This window comes from Juglans regia, chromosome 6, assembly GCF_001411555.2.
Source record: "Juglans regia cultivar Chandler chromosome 6, Walnut 2.0, whole genome shotgun sequence".
NCBI lineage: Eukaryota > Viridiplantae > Streptophyta > Magnoliopsida > Fagales > Juglandaceae > Juglans > Juglans regia.
In genome coordinates, this window is record NC_049906.1 from 15078035 (window position 1) to 15103554 (window position 25520).

A 25520-nucleotide genomic window follows, 5' to 3' on the forward strand; every position below is an offset into this window, starting at 1 on the left:
GTTCTAAAACTGGATACCCACCCGGATTGTAACCAGGTTTACCCAGGCAAATACCCCGCCCTGTTTTAAAATTCAGGGTACGGTCCGGATATTCGGATGCCACCCCTAGGACAAATTACGATTGGCATATGGGGAATATAACTTTCATAGATATGTGTTCATCTCTTACCATGTAAAATTGCTAATAAATGATTTGGTATTTCCATTTCTGATACAAAATAATTTTGGAAGCCTATCTCCATTAAATAACCTAATTGATGTCCATTCCTGTTGTTTCTGATTCTAATACCATGCCATCAAGAATGTGAACTGTTAGTTTACATCTACATTCCAACAACAATCGTGTAGCTGCTGCACAGAACAAAGACAACTAACATGCATAGAAAAGAAGCAGAACCATGAGATTTTGATTATTATAAAATGCTAGTCTGTACATATAGAACTAATACCTTCCATCTCTACAACAATTAAATTACCAACTCATTATCACCCTAACTTTTCACATTCAAAAAAGTGGTGACACCTATATCACTCATCATCTAATTTGTAACTCACATGAGATTTTCCCCTGGCATAATGGATGAGAGCACCCAAGATTGGAAAATGCAGCAGATGTACCCAATACACAAACACAAGGTCTCCTTTGCGGTGCATCTTGAAACGTAAAATAGAATTATAGACTACGCATTGTGTCCACTCGGTCGATGACGTCCAAGGCCTTGATCCGGTCAATATCGAAGTCGATGATAGGAAGAGAAAATGGCCTCCTAATCGGGAATGGATCCTTCTTAATTTCACTTATTGGAGAGTGGTTGCTACTCTTACTCAGCCTTTGGTGCTTGCTTAACCTGGTTTTGGCAGTATCAAATTCCTGACTCTTGCTTATTCCAGGTGTCAATTTCCGCTTACTCACATCCCGGAGCATCTCTTGGTCTTCAACCGACAACATAGGGGATTGAGAGTTGGGTGTGTATGTAGATAACTGAATTGTCTTCTGGCTGGGTGAGCGAACTGGGGATTTAACAGGAGACCTGATTCCACCATTGCCAGCCCTAGCTTGGCTGACCAGATGGTGAAGCCATACTACTAGTTCGAGAATGTAAGTTTCAGTTTTCTCCTTATCTGCATGGTGTAATGTTTCGATCCTGAGCAAGTCAGTCTGGCCGGCAGGTTTACTATTCATCTCAGACCTAAAAGTAATAGGGAACGCTTGGTGAATCATGGAGGAGACAAGATTAATGAAGAAAAAGCACCCTGTTAAGAACTCACCCTGTATTTGCCCATTCTCCAACCCACCCAAAGCCATGGTGAGCTCTAAGTAGACCAATATGCAAAAACAAACCACATGATCAATCATTTACTTAAAAAAAGAAAAGAAAACATTTGGAAAGATGAAATTCTCACATAAGTTTTCTCAAAAAAAACATATAGCAGAAATAGCACCTTGTCGTCCATTTAAAAATCAGCACAGAGCCAGATCACAGTTTGGAAGGGCATCTCAGTTATATTTCTTAACAAGAAATAATATTACTGCTACAGTACCCATGCTCATGCATAAGGTGCCACACTGTGCACTAGGTGTTTTTCTTAACAAGAAATAATATTACTGCTCTACTACTCATGCTCATGCATAAGGTATAACAGTCGGAACCATGTGAGGGTAGCAAAAATTACTTTGTTGTGTTTGTGGCAATAGGAACAAGCCACTGTAAAGTTTTCTCCATCTCAGCTTTAATTTGTGGGATAGTAAGCTGCAAGAACACCATTTGAAGAACTGTTAATAGAAGATATTCGAAATGAAAAAATCTGAAGCATACTTCGAAATAATTTTTGTACTTCAACAAAATTTAGAGTCTAATATATAGATATATATATATACATATGCTCATGTGTTTATGTACATAAATAATACAAAATCTTCCAGAGTCGGATTATTCCCTGTTGCAATGAGTATTTACAATACAAACCTCTTCCTTAACGTGAAATGATTGTAATTTTGATCGCAACGATGCCTTTATGCCAGGCGGTAGCCCTTGATATAAAGCATCCCTTGTATTTGGAGGTACAGCACTTGATCGAGACACCTAAATATAATTTGATGTTAAAAAAGCAAAGCCCCCATATTAAAAGTAAAATGAACATAAGCATCAGTTCATATTTGTTTAGTCGAAATATAACCTCCAGATTGCAAAATGAGATTCTTGTGCTATAAAAACAACTTTTCTGCTTATAATCTGGATATATAGCAATCTATTACACCGACTGTTAGAAATATCCAAGCAAACAAAAAATAATAAAAAAAAAATAGTATGCCAATATCCCAAATATTAGCACCACAGCAAAATACGTCCAGTACATGATTTTCTTTCAAACATAGCTTTTCATTCCTCACATAGTCACATGCTTCTCATGACCAATGCATCCTAAAGTTACACGAAAGTGCCCAACAGTTCAATACATCCAATAACCACCCAAGTACCCAAGAGTAATTAGGAAATTCACAACAAAAAATTTAACCAACACACAAGTAAACTCCAGTGGGCCACCTGTTGGGTCCAGGCAGGAAATGGTCAGCCCAAAACTGCTCAAAAGTGGTCCAATATGCTTTTCAACTACCCAAAGACCCAAACTGAACTATTAGATTCTTAACTATAGTGGCTCGAATTTGGGTCTAAATATTTTAGAACCGAAAGCTTATTGCAGTGATTTAACCGGACAAATCCAAACTGCAAATTTTATATTGATATATTACATTTTGGAAAATTAGTTGAGTTGCATTGAAGAAATTACTTGAACTTATTAATGATTTGGATACATAAAGAGGTGTGTTAATTCTCTCTATACATAAAGGCACATTTCAATAGAACTCAAAAGAATGGGTACTTAAATATTTAAATTTTGTTTAAACCTTTATATATATATATATATATATATATATATAAGTATTGTTTAAACCTACATTACATAAAAGAAATCTCTTTATTAAAATTAGGCTTGCAATACATTTCCTAGACGCATTGGGCATTTTGCTGGTCATTCTATAGAGATGGTGCCGCAAAGATCATTTAATGCATGTGCTGTCTATCAACATCATTCATAGTGATGATAAAAGTGAGGACGACTTTTCCAAAACTGCAGGGGTTGATGTCAAAATCACGCCTAATCCTCTGTAGTTAAGGCAGAGCAGAGTGATCTGTCACTGTTACCAATTACAAAAGGTCTCACACAGAATATATAAATTGCATTTCTTGAGTATACTGAAGGACCAACATCAATTGAGTATATTTCTTGAAGCTTCAACTATTTATTGAAGGACCAAGAACAGTTCAAGCAAAAGAGACTACCAGCCCATTACATCTACAAAAGTTTAGCAAAAAATGGCGCCTGAGCAATTGAACCTTTTTTTTTTTATCAAGTTAGTTTTCATTAATATGAATGAGAATAGGCATAGCCCATGTACACAGGGAGTATACAATAGAAGACACCTAAATACATTCTCAAAATGCTAGAAGGGGTCTTTTTATGAAGTAGCACTAATCGAGGTATTTAAGTTGCTCTCAAAGAGAGAAAAAAATGATTTTACATTTATGTTGAGCCAAACCGTGATGTATGTATCTAGGATCACCATACAGGAGATATTGAGATGGGAGCCAAAAGAATAACCATTTCAACGAAGTTCCAAGAATACAGGTTAACACACCCACAGGCTCTCCTAGAAATTTTCTTCCGACTCAATAGAAACTTTTGATTTGCCAACAAGAATATCATAATGACACTAAAAATGAAATAGGTAAAATAGGAAAGGTGAAGATGCTCATAATGACACTACACATGAAAAACAAAACATATAAAACAGGAAAGGTGAAGATGCGTCAAGACTGGATAAGTCATAAACTTACAATTGTATCAATTTGAGCAATAATACTAGCATAATGCAATGCAAGACCAGCAGACCCCAATTTTTTATGGTTGCTATGACAACCCTTCACTAGCTTGTCATCATCTGCAATGCAAAAGAGGAAAGAACACAAGAAGTTTACTGAATTAATAAAAGCCAATTAATACCTTGTAAATAAACTACTACATCAAAGTAAAATGCATTGTGTCAAGAAATAATCAAGTTGAATATAGCATCTATAGATGAATATAAGCAAAAGAAGTTTGTGAATAACTTCTTCAGAAGAAGCAATCAAGAAAAAAAGCTATAAGATAGATCTGTGATCTAATATAGAAGTTCAGGCCTTCTCACAAGGTTCAGAAAGAAGAGCAAGACAAGCCTTGACATGGCCATAATCTAAATTTTCATTATTGTTTTCAATGCATACCAGCACTACCAAAGGCTTCATGAATCTCCGTATGTAAGAAATGGACAACTTCTACAAGTTTCTCCATCACCTGCAAAAATAAGATAGATTGATCTTGTTGTAAAGGAATACAACAATGAGAAAGAAGTTCAAAGATAAGTGGCAAAGAGATTCATTGAGCGAGTATTCTTCAGAATGATGGAATAAGAACACTGCATACTGTTTATTTTTTTAAGTAATACTAATTTCATCAAAAAATGCAAAAGGCACAATTCAAGTACAGAACACTGCATACTGTGTATGCGGCTGCCAAGCACAGATAGTATGAGAAAACAAATAAAAAAACTAGATTTTATTATTAATATCTTGGAACACAATTCTATTGCTACACATTCTCTCCATATGCGCCTTTAAAGAACCTATATAGAGCAGCAATGACTTACCTCTTCCAAGATCTTGGACCAGAGAGATTTTTTCTTTAAACTTTTTACATGCTTCTTTTGACTCTTTAACTCTCCCCTTAAAATTGCAAGGCTGTCCCCTACTTGTCAAAAATAAATAAATAAATAAATAAATAAAAGTTATCACACAAACAAAGTCAAACTGTCGAATAATGGTAATTGTGATAACAAAGAAAACATTTAAACAAAACTAATCCTCATAATCTATCAGGATTTATAAAGAACAATTACTTTGAAACTGGGGCTGGATCTGTATATTTCAATTCAAGAATAACCCATAGGCTAAATCTAAGCAAGTACAAGATCTGAAGATAAGAAGTAAAATGTTATGTTAGTTGTTACCATCGGACTAGCCACACAAACGCATCAAAACTAAATCCTAATTAGATGCAGGTTTTCTATTTTTATTTTATGGGTTTATAAGTTACAAACACCTAGTCTTTAGTATAAAACTACAATAAAAGTCATTGTAGTAGTAGAAAACTACTACAAAACTCATAACAATGAAAGGTAGTAAGGCTGGATATAACAAAGCAAAGAGAATAACCATGACCCATTTGAGTTAGAGAATCAGCAGGACTAGACATCGAAACATCCTGGCACTATGGTACAGAAAAGTTTCTATCGTTTATGTATTGATAAGCTTACCCATCATGTAAGAATAATTTTTTCTAAACTAGAAATAAGCTGTGTTACCTTTTTGAGCAGCATTTGAGTTATCCTCTTCCTGACGCTTACGCCGATAATCCTGCTCATATCTGTCCAAGGCATGTAACTCATGATATAATTCCTGAAACAGAGAGAAGTTTGTGTTCCCTTCAGTAAAGTTCCAAGGTATAACATCAATACAGATTGGCCTTTTAGATCTAATTTGTCCATCTGAAATGTGAAAATATCAAAAAAAGCATAGAAGATAACAAAGCTATTATGAAACAAACAAACCCCAAACAGGCGCAATCAAATGTTATGGAACAAGAGAAATGATTAGAACAGAAATTTGAAAATCAGGTTGTACATTAATTTCACTTCAGAGAAAGCAGTGAAATAATGCAATATTTATCATCTCTGTACCCAGACACAAACACCAAAGAAAATAAAGAATAAAACTTGCACATGGTTGTAAAAATGAATATTTCCCAAACCAAAAGAAGAGAGGAAAAAACTCTCCTATTCATACCATTTTGATTCAAACTGTGACAGGTTTATTATTACTATTATAAATTTACATTACTGGGACTTATAAAAAAAAAAACAATTTACGTTACAGGGACTAGTGCGGTGATCTCTTTACAACAGTAATACTCACAGCCGTATTCTGAACCAAAGTCATCAATTGCTGCATCACAGTCTCTGCTTCATCCTTCAGTTGCATTTGGGGGGTACGTTCTGAACCCAACCTAAAATATCATAAAGATAATACAGGCACAACATGAAAACCTCCATTGAGAGGTTTAAAGAACACATAGAAAGTATTATAGATAACTACTATATCAATTACTTTTCAAAATAGCGATCCAAATGGTGCCATTGAGGATCTTTGCAACGATTTCCAAAACGCACCACTTCTCCAGAGAAAACTTTCAATTCGTCTCTGCCCAAAATTGCAAAATAAAATTAGTAATTGTTTTGTTCTTGTAACAACTATAAGAATAATTAACCAGTAAAATGAAGGCAATAGCAAAAATGCAAAAGCATTTGAACTCTTTCTGCCTACACCTCTTGTCGACTGCAGCAATTCTCAGGAGCTCATCCATATCTCTCGAAATCAAGTTTTGCACCCCTTCAGATGGAAGTACCACCTCTTTTAAATGTTTGATGTTCTCCTTTGAAAGGGACTGCATTAGATTGGCACCCTTAACAATTGTGTTTGCAACTTCAAAAGCCAAAATTGAAATTTTATTCCCTTTTGTTGCCACCCCTGAGGTAAAACCACTGCTGAGATTCAAATTGGTCATGCTACTACCAAGTGTGTCCAAAACTTCTACTGCCTTCCCAAGCCCAGCAGTACCAGCTCTGCCCAAAAGTGAGCTCACCTCTGAAACCTATAAAGCATAATAATAATAAGCCTATTCAACATTCCACCGTAATATTTACAATATTTTATATAATTATTGACAATTTTATATTTTATCATGCTAAAATTCACATTACAAAATGTGAGGAAACCAAAAATTGAGATTTCAGAAACCATGTAAATACTAGAACACTACGTTGCCATTATATCACCGAAAGCACAATTTAGCATATTTGCCTCACTTTATTTGTGAAAAATCTCAAATAACTTCAAACATCTAGCAATTAATAAAAAATCAAGTGAGATAGCTAAAACATTTAAGTTAGCTGCAACAAGAAGAAGCAACTGGTAAAAGTAATGATTGATTTGCATTGTTTTCATCAGTTGTAAACTCTAGTTAGGTACTTCACATGTATACTCCTTGTGTACTTGAGCTTTTGCCTATTCTTACGAATAAAATTTCTTGATCACCGATCAAAAAACAATTATGCAAACTATATATGGAGAAGGCATATGATCATGTAAACTTGGACTTCTTGTATTATTTACTTGGGAGATGTGATTTTGGGGAGAAATGATGTTCTTTAATTGAGCATTGTATTTCAACAATCTGTTTCTCGGGTGAATGGATCTCCAGCAGGTTTCTTTACCAGTTCTTAGGGGCTGAGACAAGAGGGTCCTCTCTCTCCTTTTCTCTTTGTCATTGTTACGGATGCTCTCAATCGTATGCTGGATGCTACTGTTGGTGGAAGATTTCTTTCAAGCTTCTCGGTGGGAGGTCCTAACCTTGGTCATGTCAATATTTCTCACCTTCTTTTGGCAGATGATGCGTCACTCTTCTGTGAGCCAGACCATGGTCACATTCATTATTTGAGGGCACTCTTACTTTGTTTTTTAAGTTGTCTCGAGATTGAAGTCTGAGAAGACACCTGTGGATCCTGTGAGTAATATTCAGAGTTTGGCAAGCATTCTGGGTAGTAAGGTTGCTTCATAACCTATGAAATATCTTGGTCTTTCTTTGGGGGCTGCTTTTAAGGCAAAGAGGGATGGTGTGTTAGAAAAGATTGAAAGAAGGTTGGCATGATGGATAAGACACTACTTGTCAAAATGGGGCAGAATCACTTTAATCAAAAGCACACTCTCTAATCTCCCAAAATTTCTCTTTTTCCTTTAGTGTGGCAACTTGCATTGAAAAAGTGATTCGTGCTTTTCTTTTCTTAAAGCGGCTCAAGATTGGGAACTAGGAACCATTGCTGATTTTTTCAGCTTCTTGTATGCTATGAATATTGGTAATGTTGTGGAGGATAGGATGATATGGACTCAGGCTGGGACTAGGAGATTCACAGTTCGATCTTTTTAAAAGGCTCTATCAGTTCAACATAGTAACCATTTTCCTTGGAAGACCATATGGAGATGTAAGGTACCTCCCAAGGTAGCTTTTATTTTTGTTCGACTCCTTCTCTTGGGAAAATCCTTACCACTAACAACCTGAGAAAGTGTGGTCTTCTTGAATGGGCTGGTGTTATTTGTTTAAGAAAAATGGGGAAACTATGGATCATTTACTATTACATTGAGCAGTGGCTAGGTTTTGTGGGATGACATATTTAGCCTGACTAGAGTGGCATGAGTAATGCCTAGAAGGGTAGTGGATGTTTTCGTGTGCTAGAGAGGTCTTCAGGGTAACACCCATATTGCTGCTGTGTGGAAATTGATAGTGTTCCTTGGATGACATTAAGAAATTCTTCTTCAGCACAACTTCAACAGGGCTAGTTTTCATAATTTCCTTGTATCTATTACTAGTTCTTAGTTGTAGATAGGTGTTCTCCTTGTATACCTCTTGTGTACTTGGGCTACACCTACTTTTCTATCAATAAAATATTATCTTACCGGCCAAGTTACTTCTCTATTTGAATGCACAATAACACAATCTAATTTGCAGCAATTAAAGTTTAAAGGTCATGTCATGGAAGAACACCATCAAATGTTGTGAAGTCTGATATATCATATCATTTATAAAGTAGGACAAGACAAGTACAGCTAAATTCAATTAGAAGTGGTAAAAATAGCAACCAACAAGGCAAACAAGAGAGAAACAGAATAAAAAAATAAAAAATCACTCAGGATATAACCAACCATGAACGTTTGGATTCCATGCCAATGAACTCTAATGCAAATGAAAACTCGTCACTATATAAGAACAAGGTAAAGGTTGCGGTTGTAGGTTCAAGATACACAAATTATGAGTGATTTACCAATATTCTTTGGCATTTCACTTAGTTTTGTTTTGACTGGTTTTGAATTTCATTACTGTTTCGACCAAATTGGCAGATGAGCTCTTGATTGGTTAAAGTACTCTCCATGGAAGCCCAAGTCTAAGGGAATGAGTCCGCGCCCATATCTAGCCCAAACTAATGAAGTAATTCTTTTAGGTCTAAGGTCAAGTGTCCATGACAATTAGTTCTTTAGTTATGCATAAAAGTGGATTAGGAATTTTATTTTAAAGAAAAACAAAATACCCAAATCAGGCTAGGACTAACTATGTCTAAGGGTTAAAATCAGTTTTTTTATGAAGGTCTCAAAATTTCTAAATTAATTTTTTTATATAAGGGATTTTTTATTCTCTCTTTTTTCATGTCAATTTTATAAAAAACAAAGAGGGGTGCAAGTTGGCAAGGTGTATACAAGAGAAAGCACCGGACTAGGAAGGAGAAGGAAAGCATTCCTTAACATTACTATCCTATAGTTCTAATCATCACATGGCTAGAACATTTACAGATATTCAGTGATTAGTACATCTGCTCAAAATGGGAATGGGCACAGGTGGTAATCAAGTAAATTCAGTGATTATACATTCATCACACGCTGAGACTAAAAGGAACAGGATTAGGATGTGTTATATGCTTCCAAATATTAACCCTCAAACGTTTACACCACTTGTACTAGTAATATATGGCACTTGCTTGATGATTGTATTTTTTTGTTCTTATAACATGTTTCCAAAATGTTTATTCAACAAAAAGCAACCACACTGCACAAATCCAGGAATTGAAAAGAGCTCTGGAATTTCCAAATATCCTTCTATAGAATGGAGTTCATAACATTGGAAGGAAAAATTTCAATCTTTGTTCCCGATCACAAAGTCCCGCAAAACAAGGTGATTCCCAATGGGCTTTGGTCTTCAAACTCCACTGAGAAAGATATTTACGATATGAACAAGCTCGGTGTCTTAGACTATTTAACATTGCCTCTCAAAATTTTATTCCAAGTTAACTATGATTAAGATGGGTTCAATTTCTAGTAATGGGTTCCTTCCAAAGGAATAGTCTAGCTCCAAATGCTTGAAAGCAAGCATAAATAAATGAAACCTTCCTCTACTAACCTATCATACCAAATACTGTTCAATCTAAAGAGATATTATCAATTACACCAAAATCATAAAGCAAAAGCATGCAAAGAACAAATCCAGCTCAAACTTACCTTTGCCACTGCTGCCTGCTTAGACTTGGTCGATCTAGATTTGTGTGATAACACCCTAGACAAGCGTGGTATCCCGTCATTGATATCATCCGGATCCAGTCCATATGTAACTACATGCGTGTCCTGAAACGGAAAAGGTCCTCCTAACTGCTTATCCACGCTTTCACCAACAGGTGATGGGGTCAAATGGCCATTTATTATTGAGGGGAAAACGACTCCAGCTCCATTATTAGAATGACCATTAGCGTGTGGAAAGCTTCCTCTAGGAGCATTATCTACAGTCAGATCCTCCACGGTGGATCTTCCCGGCCTCGAGCAAATCCCACCCATCGTATTGATGAGCACAAACTATAACTCACTTGTTATTCACAAATTCCATACAAAAGACAGGAAATTGGGCTATTTACAAGAACTAAAGAGTAGCCCTTGCGTACAGAAATTCAAAACTGGAAGTATTAGAGGAAAACCAGAAGCTCCTTTAGTTCCCACAGCTAGGAATTTAAATCACACTGGTTTGAAACTATTAATGCAATATCCTAGTTAATTCCACTGATATATCCACAGCACCAATACCGATTACTACTGAAGCTCCAGCCCATTTAAGTCCTAGATCACCAAACTGTGAATCAACAAAAATCCAAACCGCAAATCAGAACCTGCAAATCAAAGAGAAAGTAAGAATCATTAATTCTATACGAAAAATTATGACAGAATCGTCTAAATTGATTTTTTTTTAAAATAAAAAAAGAAGAAGAAACAGTTTTGATTGAAGGGGAGATCAAAATAAACAAACCCACAAATTTTATTACATTAAAGAAACTAAATTTAAGGCCAATCGCTATTACCAAGAAACAGAATAACGCTTCGGATAGATGCATACAAAAAAAAAAAAAAAAGGAAAAGTAAAGAGATAACAAGGTAGAGAGACAGAGAGGGAGAGAAGTTCACCAGCTTGATAGAAAGAGAAGGGTGGGTGAGTTGGAGTTGGATCTGTTAGAAAAACGGAGGATATGAAGATGATGGCGAAAGGCAAAGGTAGGAGCAGATAAAGAAAGAAAGAACCCAAAGCCCAAAAGGCAGAACAGAGAAAGGGAGGCACAACCAAGTAGTCAGTCAAGACTCAACAAAACCTTCTGTTCTTCTTCCTCTCTCTCTCTCTCTCTCTCTCTCTCTGGGGCTGGATGCTGGATTTTGATTATGGCAGTAGTACTTGCAAGCTACCAAAGCCACAGCCCCAACGAAAAAGGACAGACTTGGCTTGCTGCTGTGGTCAAAACCTCTCTAGCCCCCGCACTCTCACCCTTTTGCCATTCTCCTTCCCTCGCGCGTGCTCTCCCTATCTCTCTCTTCCCCTTAATAGTAGTGGGCTCAACAATCTTGAACCAAAATTTGACTTCGTTTCGTTCTTAAAATCATCTTAATTTATTTCAATTCGTTATTATAATTTTTTTAAATTTTAATATAAAATATAATAAAAACTTGAGTTAAAATAATAAAATATTATTATAATATTATTTTTTAATATTATTATTATTTTAAATTTTAATATTAAATTTTAAAAAAATTATAATGATGAGTTGAGTTGAGTTGAGTTGAGTTGAGATGAGTTTACTTACCAAACAAAGCCTCAGTTCAACATTCAAACGCATATTTTTATAAATTTAGTAATAAATATTCACAATCTCTTCACACTCCATACTTCACATTTTTTTTAATTTTTTATTATTTTTTTTCTTTTATCAAATATTTATTATATGAATAATAAATAGAAAATCTGAAATAATTTAAAAAATATATTAAAAAATTTAAAAATTTAAAAAAATGTGGAGTGTGGAGTGTGGAGTGTGGAGTGTGGTGGAGGTTATAGAGCAAAACTTTAAATTTAGTTAGTTACTTTTCAATAATATCAAATAATATGTTCAATAAATCTTTTACTATTCTATTAAAATATTAATTTTGAACTGTTTATTTATTTTAATTCTAATTGTAATTTATTCTTATAAATTTTTTATTTTAATTCTAGTGGATATTCTTTATTTATTTTACTTATAAATTTTTGTTAATTGGAAAACTAATAGGAATTATATCTCTAGCGTATATTATATTATATTCGTTGAGCTAGCAAGTGTTGCAAAACTGGAAATCGCAGTAAAAATTTTAATATATATAATATATATATATATAGAGAGAAATTATCTTAAAAGTTCATATTCAAAAATTCATCATGGTGCCCTGGGGGTGAAGCAAGCAGCAAAAAATAATGCATTTCTACTTGCACGGGAGAGAAGTAAGCAGCGGAAACATAATATTTTAGTTCAAAAATAATATTTGATCAGTCCATTTGTCTCAACAAATTTGGCTAGTGATATAATCTGAAGTTAAAATTAATATTCATTTGTTAAACCCATTGTTGCACTTTAGTTTGCACTTCAGCTATTCTTTAGCTAAAATTTAACTTTATTGAGCACACGACTAGTACTATTATTAGCTCAAATATAAATTCAAAATTGGCCAAATTATTACTAATTTTGTAATTTATACCTTTTAATTATTGATTTTATTGAAGATAAATAATATTTATAATAATGGGTTGTGCAAGCGTGATATTTTTTAAAAAGAATTGAGTAAATATGAGATCCACCTAAAAAATTTATTTTTTAATGGTGGACTCAACTCTTTTTTAAAAAGAATGCACGGTATTTACATGATTCATAACTATATCTAACATTATTCTTCTTTTTACTTTAAAATTGACATAAAATTTTAATATACGTTGACCTTTTATCTTAATTTAGAGAAGAGTAATATTACTCATTATTCCAATTCTTATTATCTTTTAATTATCTTATGATGTGGTATTATATGATTAGAAATATAGATGATGAATAGATTTTTTCTTTATAGAAATATGTGATAAAATTCACGTAAACCGCAATACGAATTTATAAAGGAATGAATTAGAATTTGCAATATCCCAAACAACAATGTCGTAGTTTTAAAAGACCAACAAATTGCATGAATCAAAGCTTAATAAAACCAGTTTGACAAATAATCAGTCAAACTTTGACAAAAAGAAAACAAAGCCTTCTCATACGTATCATTTTATATTATTTATTGAAACGGAAGAAGAAAATTTAAGATGGTAATGACAAACTGAAAATAACCAAATAAAATCTTTTGACTTCAATAAAATAATTTTGGCCCAACTGAAAATATTGAATTATTTTTTATGTTTTATATAAAAATTTATGAAAGTTGTAATGATTGGATAAAAAAGTATAAAAGAAAATTAAAAAATATTTATATTTGAGTTGTGTTTGAATGTTTAAATGAGATGAGACCAACGACCGAACACTTCTTTGTTCCAAACCCGTAAAGTGGATTTTAGACGTTTAAGTTTTCCTGCTAGGATGTTCAAACAACTCTCCCCCGGCATATCTACTGTCTAGGATTCTTCAACCATTTTTAAGAAATCATCATGTTGTATCCACTTGTTTTGAAATCTAAAAGGAACCGGTCCATACCTTCGAACCTCCGCACCCAACTATACAACCAACGGCGAATGAACCAAAGTTCGTCTATTAAGTAATCGGGCCACTGCACCACCAAACTTCAAAGAAAATGAATTATTCACTAGCAAACGATCAAGTTTAGCCCAACTATGGGCCAATCCTTGTTGCTCATTACACCATGATAAGTGTTTCCCTACCAAATTCCAGTCGTCCAGGCCACAAGAATGAATGCACTCATTAAACTCATCCATCGCAAGTCTTGCTCTCAATCTACCACCAACTCTTTCAGCATCAAATCTAATTATATTAAAATCACTCATTACCACCCAAGGAACACCAATGCAGGAGATACTACTCAGATGCCGTCACAAATCACGACATTCATGCAGAGAGCATTTAGCATAAATAAAGGAAGCGAGTAACACTTCACCATTATGTGAAAAAGGTCCCGAAATGACTGGCTTGTCAAGCCAACCAGTTCCATATTGATCTCCTCCTTCCAACATAGCCAAACCTTTTCTTCCATCTCCAAGTTTGATCCAAAGTTAATAAAACCCATACTCAATGCCCACCTATGAATCTTATCAGCAGCTTGGAATGTTTCAGAAACCACCAAAATCGAAATATTATATTTACGAACCAACCTTTTTAACCTTCGCTTGGAAGTGCCCAATCCCCGGACATTCCACACCATGATATTATCTATCATAAATTCAATTTGCTAAGGGTGGGCCTTCACCCTTCTCGACTTCCTCAGCTGTACAACATCCCTTTCTGCTACATTAGACTCACACCGATTATTAGTCCCAGGATCAGAGCAATAATATTTAGTAGCATCCACCTTCACAGTGTTTTCCTCTTCAGAGAGAGCCTCGAATCTGTTCACACACAAAGCAACCTCCTCTATGCATGCAATCGCACCCTCCCCACTCCCCACCACCTCTTTCTCCTCCTCCACTTCTACAACTTCCTGAACTTCCTCCACCAAAAAAATTGGTTCACTCCTAGCCACAACCACCCCCAGCGAGTCATACATCACTTCCTCCACAACCAACACTCCCACCACTAGTTCCGGATTTGTTCCTCCCAAGCCACTCCCACTTAAACCCTCCTTTACGTTAGCAGTTGGAGGACTATGCTCTACTACAATATCCTTCCCCTTCTCAACCTCCGTAGGCTCTTCTATACCTTTCTCGGAAACCACCACCTCTCCTTCCTCCAATATAACAATCCCCTCTAGATTATCCTGTTTGGTTTTAAGACCAACCTCTTTCCAAACTAAAGTATCTTCTTGTTTACCAGCTCCCACCAGTCCCTTTTTACCAATCGGCCTTGCCTTCCCACGGTCCCCCACACCGCCTCAGTATGTCCTTGTTGACAACACTTCTTGCAATAAAAACCTCGTTTCTCATAGACAACCTATTGCCACACCTGATTCTTATTGCCCACGACCAAAGGAAAACCACGCACTGTCTCCTGTCTCAAGTCAACTTCAACACACAGTCTCGCCCCAGTTACCCGTGTGCGATACAACGTTGCATTATCCGCGCCAAAAAACCTTCCGAATCTTGTCGCCAAAATTTGTAAACAATCCAACCGATAAAAATGCAAAGGCAATCTTGGAAGAAAAATCCATTGAGGAGCAATCGCTGGTTCTTTATGCAAGTCAAAATCAATTGTCCAGTTAAATAACCGGAATTGGCACCCTGCAACCGTCTTGCCCTCCCTTGCCCATGTATGCAAGTAGTCTCTCTCATTAGCCAAATGCAACAAAACATGATGCGCATCCATGAAACTAATCAAAGGCACCTTGCTAAACCCCCAAGTCTTGATAATCTTCACCCACAACACATCAATCGACAATCTTGACGTTAAAAATTTTAGAACAAGAGCAACAGACGCCCTTTCCATCTCCACATCTGTGAAAACAAACCCCATCTCTCCATTAATATTCTTTGGTTTCCGCATAGCCACCAGAGACTTTGGCTGCGGTACTGGTCGTTGAAGCGCCTGAACAAAACTCCTTCTATCTCCACATCCACCCACAGTCAAAGCCTTCCCTGACTCCTCGTCCTTAGAGCCAACCCGCAATGCCTCATACCCTTCTATTCCAAGCTTATCATTCCCACCGGTACCGATGGCCACCGGAGGGCCGCAAGAAAACCCTAATGAACTCAAAGATAGGAAAACCTAGCAGAGAGCAAAAAATCGCCTTGCCACGTCACTCTTGATTAATGGTATGATACTTGAAAAATATAGAAAAACCTAGAATACACATAAAAAAAATATATATTTTTTATTGTGAATTTTACTTTTTTTTAGAAAATACAAAAAAATCTATTTTTATGTGTATAAAAAAACTATATCTAACATTACTCAAGTTTGAATACATGGATGGCCTCCATTTTTGAAAAATCAATAAATTTTAGTTTCCCTAAGCTTAATCATTTTTTTTTAATGTGCTTGTTATTAGTGATTAAAAAAAAGGATCGAGATCTCTTTAGATCATACCGTATTTAACAAGTATTTATTTAATACCTATATGCATTTATTGAAAATGTTAATAATTATAGGGCTTTGAATTTCAGATATTGATCGAGAATATATATATATATATATATATATATATATATATATATAAAGTGGCTATTTAACGGAAATTCTTGTTTTAACATATTTTGTTTTTTTTTCCGTTAAAGTTATCATCCGTCCGTGTGTATATGAAAGTTATTATGATCATGAGTTTGGCTGGCAGACGCTGCATGTACTTCAATTCCTTATTAAGGCAATTGATATCTGCGTGTGTTTGATTCTAGGATTCGATGTTTAAATACACAGCTAGCTGCTTCCGCATATGCGTGCATGCATTCACGTATATATCCAAAAGACCCAACAAAAGGAGTGCAAGAATTTGTACGTACGTAGAGAATTTGTTGCTTCGAAATTGGTAATCAGAATGGATGCCATCCAAATTCAACAGATCTTTTGTTCGCATTGAATAATTAGAAACCATTGGAATCATGCTCACTACTTAATTAATTATATATATCGTTTGCTCATGAACTGCCAAAGAACTCAAGCGGTGGCGAAACCTACCAGCACTCCCAAAGAACTCAAGCGGTGGCGATCCAAAAAAAGATGGGTGAAGAGGAAGTCAAGGGAGGACCGGTTGTTCCGGAGTCGGTATTGAAGAAGCAGAAAAGGAATGAGGAGTGGGCTCTGGCAAAGAAGCAGGAGCTCGAAGCTGCGAAGCAAAAAAGAGTTGAAAGCCGTAAGCTGATTTATTGCAGAGCTAAACTCTATGCAAAGGAGTATGATGAGCAGCAAAAAGAGCTTATTCGATTGAAGCGTGAGGCAAAACTCAAGGGAGGGCGGTTTTATGTTGACCCACAAGCTAAGCTCATGTTCATTATCAGGATTCGTGGTATCAATGTGAAGCACCCAAAGACCAGGAAGATTTTGCAGCTTCTGCGTTTGATCAAGACAGATATTCAATGGGGTCTTTCTGAAAGTAAACAAGGCAACGATGAATATGCTGCACAGAGTTGAGCCTTATGTGACCTACGGGTATCCGAATTTGAAGAGAGTCAAAGAATTGATTTACAAAAGGGGATATGGAAAACTCAACTAGCAGAGAATTACTTTGACTGATAATTTCATCGTCGAACAGGCTTTGGGTAAGCAAGGAATCATTTGCACGGATGATCGATCTTATCCATGAGATTATGACGGTTGGACCCCACTTCAAGGAGGCAAATAATTTCTTATGGCCATTCAAGCTTAAGGCACCCCTTTGGTGGTTTGAAGAAGAAGAGAAATCACTATGTTGAAGGAGATGAAGCCGGAAATCATGATGATAAATCAACAAGCTGCTCATCCGCAGGATGAATTAGGTCCATGCAGCAGGATATTATCCTCCCAAAATTTTGAGTTTCTTGCTGCCGTGTGTTTTGTTCAACGAATTTATCAGACTTAAGTGGTTTAGATTTAGAGATGAATTGATTTGTGAATAGTAGAATAAAAGTTGAAATAGTTATTATATTTTGTGTATAAATTTAGAAAAATTGTTTTGATATTTGAAAAAGTTAAATTATTTATTATATTTTGTGTGGAAATTTGAAAAAGTTTTAATGATGAATTGAGATGAGTTGAGAATGCAAACAATTCCCTATCTTTAGCCAAACAGTTTGTTAGTTTTGACATGCGTGGGTTTCCTGTTTAGTTTTTATTGATAATTTACATTGGTTTCCTCTATATATATTTGGTTTGCACAAAAAAAAAAATTTGCTTCGCTGTGTAATGTTTAATGGTTAAAGGTGGGGAACATTAGGGTTCGTTTGATTTCTTGACTGCATTTAGCTCAGTTGAGTTCGATTCAGATTTAAATCTCTTTTAACATAAAAACACTTAACTCTCAAATCATTAAATTCATCTCAACTTTTTTCAATTCAACATCTATTTACATGTAGGGCCTACAACTTTTTTCAACTTCCGATAAATACATATAAACTCATCTTAATATCTAAATATATCTAAACTCATTTTAGATAGGCCTCACAGAACTTACTCTATCATTTCAACTTATTATTATTCATAGAGAATTTAACTCAATATTCAAATACAATCTAATAATAAGCTAATTGTGTTAGACATATTGTTAAAAAATAACTAAAATAAAGTAAAATCAGCATAACAATCCAAAAACTATTTTAAAAGCCCATTTTCTAAAAAAATGTAATAAAAATACTTTAGGAACAATATTAAATTTCAAAATTAAAAGAATTTTCTCTTCTCTTATTTTCTTTTCTTTTCTTTTCTTTTCTCTTTTTTTTTTTTTTTTTTCTCTCTCTCTAATAAAAAAAAAACCCATCTTGTGCGGGGAGGGAATGGACCCCCTACCCACCTCAGCAAACTATGGCAGCCGACCTCTGGGGTGGTTCGAGCTAGCCTTCGAACCATCTAATATTGTCAATCCGAACCACCTAGAGGTGGCAAGGGGGTAAAAACACCTCCACTCACTCAACCTCACCTTCCCTAGAGAGGTGGGATGAGTAAGAGTAATATTATATCTAATCATAAGTTATGCAAATGTCATATATTTTTAGAGTCTATCATTAAAAAATTAATTTTTTTATGTGAATTTTATATTTATTTAATTTTTTTTCAAAATGAGTTTATGGTACTTGCACAGTCAATAATTGTAAATATCATTTTTTAGAATAATACTATATACAATTTTAGAATGTACAAATTTTACGTACTTCTTTTGAAAAAAAAAAAAAGAATTCACTATTAAAAGTTTTTTGTTTTTTTTATATATGAATCCTAAATTTCTCCTACTTTTTCAATGGAAATATACGAGATTTACATATATAAGATTGTATCTGTTAGTTAATAATAGGGTTCCGATACTATTATATTATAAATAGAGATTGAGAGAGTTTGTAGCCTAGCATGACTACAAGCCTCAGTATTCCTTCTATGAGAGCTTATAAAGATGTAGAGAGTACAAAACTCATCTCAGAATTCAGGTCAATTCTCGCATGTATAATATAATAGTATTACATATAGACAAATATAGTTAAAGGTACGCATATCTATTTTCGCATTTTTATTGTGCATTCGTGTGTGTAATTGGGTTCAAATTTCCTACATCTTATTTATTTTGTTAATATTCAAAGTAAACAAGAGAAAATATGAAAATGTAATTGGAAAATTCTATACTCCATACTACCATCTCACTTTCATCCCATTAAGTAAGATATGACACATTTTATCACCTTTAAATGATCATTTATTGTATATTTTTTTATTATTTAATAGTGATGAATATACCACATACTACTTAGTATGATTAAAATAGAATTAGAGTGTGGCGTATAGTATTACATTCATAAATAAGGATCCACTATAAGAATATTAGGGTTTTAAAGAGGTGGTCATAATTAAGGAGAAGCCTCCACTACAAGATAGGAAAGTAAGAACAATAGCATGTAACATTCAAGTTCGAGATCTTTAAGGGTTGTTTGGATATAATATTTGTGAATAATAGGAAAATTATTTGTAAATAGTAGTTAATGGTTTGAATTAAGATGTTTTATTAGATTTTAAGAAAAGATAGAAAAAAAGTTGAATAAAAATATTATAAAATTAAAAATTTGTTTGAATATAATTTTTTTTAATTTAAAATTTTTGTATTATTTTTTATATTTTATTTAAAAGTTTGAGAAAGTTGCATTGGCCATATTGGATTTTGTGTTTGGAGTAATAACTAGATAAAAAAATTAAAAGTTTAAAAATGTGAAATTAAAAAAAGTTTTGCATATAAGTTATGTTTCCGAATGAAATATTTTAAAATATTTGAGAATACCTCATAATACAATAAACTATGTAGATACTCTAGTTATTTTCACCATTAACTTCAAAATGATAAGAAAATATCTAGAAACATATGGTATTTACCAAAAAAATAATAATTAATATCTTTTATGTTGATTGGAATATAATAATTATGAAAAATGATAAACACACATAACTTTTCACAACGTTTTAGATAACAATATTTTATAACGAGAGATATTTTTGTAAAATATTTTATAAAAATAACATTATTTTATAACATATATTGTGAAATGTATTACGTAGATATGATTACTATATGACTCAGATAATGGTACAAAAACAACTATATTACAATCTAATTACAACCAAGTACAAAAAATATTTTTTCATTTACTTTGAGCAGTTGCAAGGATAGAATTTCTTAATCAAAGTAGAAAAAAAAATTAATATTTTAATATGATTTAGTAGTTGAGTTGTGATATAGTTGATGTTGTATCATCGTCCTACTCACAGACTTGGCAGGTTGGAGTAAATGGCTATTCCAATGCGCTTAACATATAGAAAAAATTTATCTATCATCTTTTTATTATTATCTTCTCAGCATTTCTTGATATAGCATTAAATAATAGGTTTTGAATTATTGATTAAGATCTGATCGTAAATAATAATAATAATAATAATGCTAGTGAATAATAGATAGAAAATTGTCATGTCAAATATACTATACACTTTTGAATTATTGATTAAGATCTCATCGTCAAGTTTATCCATAATGAACTATTTTTCGTCCACAAATAAAATTAGATAGAAATATCATTTCATGAAAAATTAAATGCAATAATTAGAAAGTAGATTAATATGCCAATATCTCAAAAGTGATAGTTTAGATATAATAGAAGAGGCCAAGAGTCTGATGGGCGATGACATATAACCCGGTTCTTCAAATAAAAAAACTCGAAACCCCCCAAGCTCTTGTATATACAAAAATAAAAAATAAAAAGATACAATAAGGAGATGCAAAATATAAGAATCTATCTCAACCGTGATTTGCGGGTAATATTATCATGATCAGATACTTGCATTGCTGATGGTACCACTCAACAGAAAAGGTTTAATCGAACAACTTGACAAATCCTTGTGTGCTTTGTATCCTTCGCTGTTTTTGTGTGGTATCCATTGTCCCATTACTCAATTTCTCAATAATATCTTCACAATCTTTGTTCCTAATATTTATGTTCATGAACATCACTCTCAATATTTATGTTCTTTGGTTGAAAAATGTCTTGTTTTTTGTTGCAATGCATCTAAAGGTTGTTTGATTGTCTGTCCTTTAAACTGTTTTTTCTTTTCTTTTTCTTTTTTCTTTTTTCTTTTTTTATCTAGTCATGTTACGTTATGTTGATGTCAAATTTTGGCTTCATTAATCAACAATTGGTCGGAGAATTCAAAGACGGTGTCGATGAAAGAGATGTGTAGTCATGACATCATAAAATAAAATAAAATAGCAAAAACTAAAAAAAAAATATCAAGATTTACGTGATTCGACTAATCGATACTGAAATCTACATCCACGAGATTTGCGAGAGAAAACCCACTTTTAAGACTTTTGCATATTACAAGATATAATGTCTCTCTCTTTGTTTACATAATCCATAGAGAAAGGGAGTATAAAAGTAAAGGAAAAGAAGAAAAGAAGAGTCAAAGGAATTAAAGTGTTCATAAACTCCTCTAAGGTGGGGGTTTGGATAATAAAACGAGATGAAATAATTTTAGATAAAAGTTAAAAATTGAATAAAATATTGTTAGAATATTATTATTATTTTAGAATTTGAAAAAATTGAATTGTTTATTATATTTTATGTAGAAATATATGAAAATTATAATAATGAAATAAAATGAGATGCGTTGAATGATTTTGATATCCAAACTCAACTGATGTGGTAATCCTCTTTTGCATTTGTTTTTTTTTTTTTTTTTTTTTGCCCATTATTAATATAAGTGCATACTCTATTCCATCATTTCTTTTGCAAGTTATAGATTAGAGTGTGTTACCCTTTAAGCTTTCACAAAGACTTATTCCTCAAATGGATATCCAAAGTCAGATTTTGTTCTAATACGCACCTCATGCCATATATTTTTGTCTCAAGATTAAGATGATCCTTTGAAAATTCCATGCATCTTCCAAACTCAGAAGGAGTCAATTAGTTCATACAACCAAACCTAATATCAATTCATTTAAGTCCATATTTCTCATAGACTAACAAACTATATATTATTGTCTAATCAATTCGTGTAGAGTCAAGACCAAAGAATTTTCAGGGTCAGCAATGAACAACAGAAGGCATTCTATTATTCTCCAAATTCACACTATTTATCTTGAAAACAATGTCAAACATGGCAATCATTTGCATTCTGTATGAACACTAAGAAATTCCTCATAGCAATTTGAGTCCAAGTAAACAAACAGATATACAATGAATACTCAAACATGAATTTTTTTTTTTTTTTTTTAAGGAATTTGACCAGCAAATATGTATGTGTAAGGAAAAAAAAACATGATTGGTCTCTGAATTAGTTGAATTAATCCTATGATGAGCTGTTGTTTGGTCAACTTATAAGTCATGAGAAGTAGGGCCCATTTTTTTTATGATGATCACAAAGTTCACATCCCATAAAATTAAAAAAAAAAAAAATATCAACAGATTTTTTGATCCAATGGTCAGTGTTGGGATAATCATTTGTGGTAAAGAAACCTCAGAATATTACACAAAGAACAAAAGATAGTATTTCCTCTTGAGATAAGAATGTGATCCTCTGAAAAAAAATTAAAATTTAAGGTAAAGGAGACCAAGTCAAGGATGACTGTTTTGACGATATGCACATGACTTTTAGGGCAGGTTGGGGTGAGTTGAAAATTTTATATCTTGTTTTAAAATTTAAAATATTATATTTTAATATTATTATTATTTTAAAATTTAAAAAAAGTGTATTGAGATTTGAAAAAATTAAATTATTTATTATATTTTATATAAAAATTTAAAAAATATGTAATGATAAAATGAAAATTTTATATTTTATCTCACCTCCAAACTCACCTTTAGAGCTTTTGTTTTTATCCAAACAAAAGCATTGAGATTATCTATCTATATAAAATATATATATATATATATATAAGCTTATAAAAAGTGGGAATGCAAATGTTTTACGTAAGTGTGAATTTACTGTTTTGGCCTTCACTCAAGTGTTATTACATGTAATATTCTGTCTGATGTTGGATAATTTCATCTTTTCGATAAAAAAAAATTGTCAGGATGTAGCTGGGCAAGCCGAAATGCAACCAGCAGGATTTTACTTGATAGTGAATATACTTTTGGATACTGCCACTCGGCTGCGCCGTACGTTAGCTCATTGTTAAATTGAGTTAAGATAGATTTAATTCTTTATAAATAGTAATGAATTGAGATGGTGAAGTGAATTTTATGAGATCTATTTAAAATAAATTTAGATATATTTAAATGAGATAAGTTTAGATATATTTATAAAAAATTAAAAAATGTTTGTGAGTCCTACATGTAAAAGAGATGTTGAGTTGAAAAAAATTATAGATCTGATACGTAAAAAGATTTTGAATTGAAATAAATTTAGCGATTTGAGAATTAGATATTTAGATGTTAAACTCAATTTAAAATTAAGTTAAACAGCCTAATTTTCAAATATTTCAGTTCAGTTTAATTTTAAAACAAAATCTAAGTGTAATTTTTTTAAAATATTTTAAAATATTTCAAAATATATATAAACTCACTAATAAATTTTTTCTTAATCATTAATTAAATAAAAAATAAAATATATGAACAATTAAAATAAAGGGATAAAATCATAGAGGATGTTAGCATTTTCCATACTTCTTTGTTCGGTGCTCTTTTGTTTTGGGCCGTTTGTATAGTGTGATATTTTATGTGATATTGGGTAATCTGTCTTGGGATCAAAATGGTAAGTGGGACTTGTAATTTCTTGTTAGGACTCTTATGAATGGTAAAATGAGACAAGATGATTTTAAATTATTTAAATAAAATATTATTTTTTAATATTATTATTATTTTAGGATTTAAAAAAATTAAATTGTTTATTATTTTTTATGTGAAAATTTGACAAAAATTATAATGATGAGATGAGATGAGATGAGATGAGATGAGGTGAGATGATTTCTGTATAAAAATGAACCAGTTTCTGGAATTTTATGAAAAATAATATTATGTTTAAATTAGAAATGGGAATTTTAATTTTCCAAAGATTTTGATCTCGAGAGAGCAGCCCAATTCATAATATACAGTAGAGTTGGCAAAACAGAACAATGATTGAGCAGATGACAAGTCTTGCTCTTACATGCAATGTTTTAAATTTTCCTCCGCTTATCATTTTGGTTTAAGCAGTGAAACAGAATATTTACAGTTTCGGAATTAGTTATATATATATATATATATATATATATATATATATATATATAAATATATAAACTGATAACTAGTAAAATAAATACATGTATATGTAAGTGTGTGTCATGTATTTATTTATGCATATGTCTATATAGATAGATATATGCATGTGGAAGAATTGACGATTTATAAAAATGAATATATGTTAAAAACATAAAAAAAAAAAAAAAATAGAGATAATGGTGTTAATAGATATATTAAAAAAATCACAAACTTTAGTTGAGACACACAAGAAAAACAAAGAAAAAAAATTAAAAGAGTCAAGAATTATTAAAAATAGTGAGATTTAAAAAAAAATAGAGAATGCGAAGACATATTTAGACTTGATTTAAATAGTGAGTTGAGATGATATGAGTTGAGATAGTTTGTGAACAATAGTGAAATATTTTAGTTGAGATGGGATGAATTAGAAATGATTTAAGTTAAAATGTTTTTTGAGGGTTTGGGAAATGAGAGAGAAAAAGTTGAATAATAAAGTTAAAATATTGTTAGAATATAATTTTTTAATATAATTTTTGTTTTGATATTTGAAAAAATTGAATTATTTTTTGTATTTTATTTGGAAGTTTAGAAAAGTTGTAATAATTGGATAATGATTAGATGAAAAAGTTAAAAATTTGAAATTGAAAAATATTTGTATTTGTGATGTTTGGATATTGAGATGAGATAAGATGTGATGAATCATTTCTCTATCCAAACTAGACCTTAAAGTTAAAAAACAATTAAAATTATAGAAATGACCTTTAGATTTTAAAATTAAATGAATGCCATCTATATTTAAAATTTATAAATATGCCATTCAAACTCAAGAAAATCACAAATTCATCATTAAAAAAAAAAAAAAAGCTTTTAGAGATTTTGTTTTTTAAATGTTCAAATTTTTAAATAAAAATATATTTTTCTAACTTATGGCATTG

General features: G+C 32.5%; 1 protein-coding gene and 1 pseudogene across 1 annotated transcript; one reads left to right on the forward strand and one right to left on the reverse strand.

Annotated features, from left to right (window-relative positions):
- Positions 1-380: 380 nt before the first annotated feature.
- On the reverse strand, positions 381-11577 carry LOC108994544 (protein PSK SIMULATOR 1-like). Its single transcript, XM_018969786.2, has 13 exons — positions 11205-11577; positions 10257-10912; positions 6482-6807; positions 6264-6356; positions 6072-6162; positions 5462-5555; positions 4748-4845; positions 4326-4395; positions 3900-4003; positions 1968-2084; positions 1675-1751; positions 1270-1314; positions 381-1190 (listed from the first exon to the last, which is right to left on the reverse strand). The coding sequence occupies exons 2-13, from the start codon at positions 10584-10586 to the stop codon at positions 674-676; spliced, it is 1962 nt and encodes a 653-aa protein (XP_018825331.1). The 5' UTR covers positions 10587-10912; positions 11205-11577; the 3' UTR covers positions 381-673.
- Positions 11578-16858: 5281 nt separating this feature from the next.
- LOC108994538 lies at positions 16859-17661 on the forward strand (annotated as a pseudogene).
- The last annotated feature ends 7859 nt before the right edge of the window (positions 17662-25520 follow it).